Source organism: Adiantum capillus-veneris, chromosome 22 (genome assembly GCF_014529385.1).
Source record: "Adiantum capillus-veneris isolate H3 chromosome 22, ASM1452938v2, whole genome shotgun sequence".
Taxonomy (NCBI): domain Eukaryota; kingdom Viridiplantae; phylum Streptophyta; class Polypodiopsida; order Polypodiales; family Pteridaceae; genus Adiantum; species Adiantum capillus-veneris.
Genome location: NC_140952.1, coordinates 90100715 through 90102918, shown reverse-complemented (window position 1 = coordinate 90102918; position 2204 = coordinate 90100715). Strand labels below are relative to the sequence as shown.

The 2204-nt window shown below is 38.9% G+C and overlaps 1 protein-coding gene across 1 annotated transcript; it reads left to right on the top strand.

The window, feature by feature from the left end:
• The first annotated feature begins 1222 nt into the window (after positions 1 to 1222).
• LOC147429770 (uncharacterized) lies at positions 1223 to 1816 on the top strand. Its single transcript, XM_086495705.1, has one exon. It carries the CDS (start codon positions 1223 to 1225, stop codon positions 1814 to 1816), a length of 594 nt encoding a protein of 197 aa, XP_086351831.1.
• Positions 1817 to 2204: the final 388 nt, after the last annotated feature.

The window sequence follows — 2204 nt, the reverse complement described above, 5'->3', positions numbered from 1 at the left end:
AAGAAAGTGGCCTAATCATTAATCCTTTGTTTCGAATACTGTAGTGATGCGTTTGCTACATCTAATTGTACTTGAATCTTTTGAGCGGACAGAGAGGTGGTGAGAAGTTCATTTGTCACTTTTGTCAACTGCTCATCTTTCACTTTGCAGGCATCAGATAACTTAGTTAGGAAGTTACCCAACTTCTCCATTTCCTTATGTTGGCTATCTCGTGCTATTTGATGCTGTTCTACTTTAGTCTTGAGCTCTTGTACTTGCCTTTGGAGATCTGTAATAGTAGCCATTCTGTCGTCGAGCTCGCCTTGAAGAGCATCGATGACCATTTCTAATTCTTTGGCTTTAGTACTGTGGTTAAAGGATGCTGAGAGGAGTTTCTCCGTCATGATTTTCATCTGCCTTGCATACTCGTTCACTTGTAGAATGACTTCATCATTGGACTGCCACTCCTCTTGTCTTGCTAGTTCGGATGTGCCGGCAGCCTCTTGCATTAGGAAAAAATTGGACCCCCTTGGGGCCATGTAAGGATTCCTAATTTTAAGAGATTAAGGCTAATTTTGTAGGGGATGGAGGGAACAAAGACAATAAATAGGGCTACTTTTGTAGCTCTCTCTCTAACTTCTCTCTAGATAGGAGAGGGGGAGGAAAGTAGGGAATGAGAGTGGTAAAGTAGGAGGAAGAGGGGGGGTAAAGTAGGGGAGAGAGGGAGGTAAAAAGAGAGAGAGGAGTAAAAGTAGAGAGAAGAACCATTCTCTCTCTACCTATCACCAAACAAAGAGAGTAAGTAGTTATGACAAAATCCACTTTTCAGCTCGTGCATCAATTCACCCCAAAAAATGATTTTTTTATAAAATCTTCAAAATGGATCTTTTAAGATTTAAAAAGGTCCCTATATACATATATATATATATATATATATATATATATATATATATATATATATAACAATATTTTTTTAGAAGAATCTAGCTTTTGTAAGCTCCAAATCTAAAATTCCTTGGGTCCCTCTCTACATTAATTCCAAGAATAAATAGATAATGCCACATCATCAAAACGTCCATCTAATAAAGCCTAAAAATTGAAATTTTTAAAATTTAAAAATTTCCCTCCTTTGAGCTCAACAATTGAACCTAGATATGTCTACATATGAAAAAATATAGTTTTAAGTCTTTTTATCCCAAAAAGTATATCTTATCTATTTTTTTCCCCATCATAACTTTCCACCATGTCTCTTCGCGACATAACCAATGAATCACCTGCGCCGTCATCTACTAGGTCAACTAATATCAGTCTGCGTTTACCGATCGAATTTGCTTCCACATCAAAAAATGACGAGAAAACATCTCAACCGACATCCGTACGAAGGTTTCGAGGAGAAACCAATGTTGACTTGTGGCTTGATGGAGGGTTGTATCCAAAAGATCCGCTCGTGGGCTGTCATCCGAAATTCCGTACACTCCCAAGCTTAATCAAATATGTGGGAGAAGGAGAACGTGGTCTTCTTGGGTATTGTAAGAGATTGGACTCCAATCACGTAGGTGCATCGGCATGGTTCCGACAACAATGTCAAGTGTTACACATTCATTCCACAAATCTCCAACAACAACTACATTCCACAGAGAAACAACTCAAAGATCTTAAAGAGGAGATGAAAGCTACAGAAAAAGGGGTAGCTAAGCTACAGGTTGCAATGATGCACCTAAAAGCCACTCCATTTGGCATGCGTGAGCTTAAGAGGGAGTTCTCTTCCATTGAAAACTTAGCCTCTAATGGAGGGGCACGTAAGAAGCAGATCACGGCAACCAGGTATTTTTTTTAATTCACAGTTGTTCATCACTTATAATAATTTCCATCAATTTGTAACTCGGTTCACCTTTTAAAATAGGACATCTATACAAGATGTGTGTGGAAGTCTTAGACAAGAGGACCGTTGCAATCTTCTCCTAGGATGCATCTCAAAGGAAGATATACTTTACATCATAGGTTGCGAAAAGGCCAAACACATGAAAGATGCCATCACAAAGGAGATCCTAAAAAAGATATCTACTTACCTTGTGTTTGAGGATGATGTCCAGAGAGCTTGTGATGAGGTTGGGATCAGCACAAATGCATACCATGCACTTCATGGATTGATGAAAGATGCATCACGAGAGCAAGCATCACCGAGAATTTGTTTCCTATTCCACCTAGGGTCCGACTTACAAAAA

Excerpts from the sequence above, each read along its gene's own strand:
- LOC147429770 (XM_086495705.1), top strand. The coding sequence starts at position 1,223 with ATGTCTCTTCGCGACATAACCAATGAATCACCTGCGCCGTCATCTACT.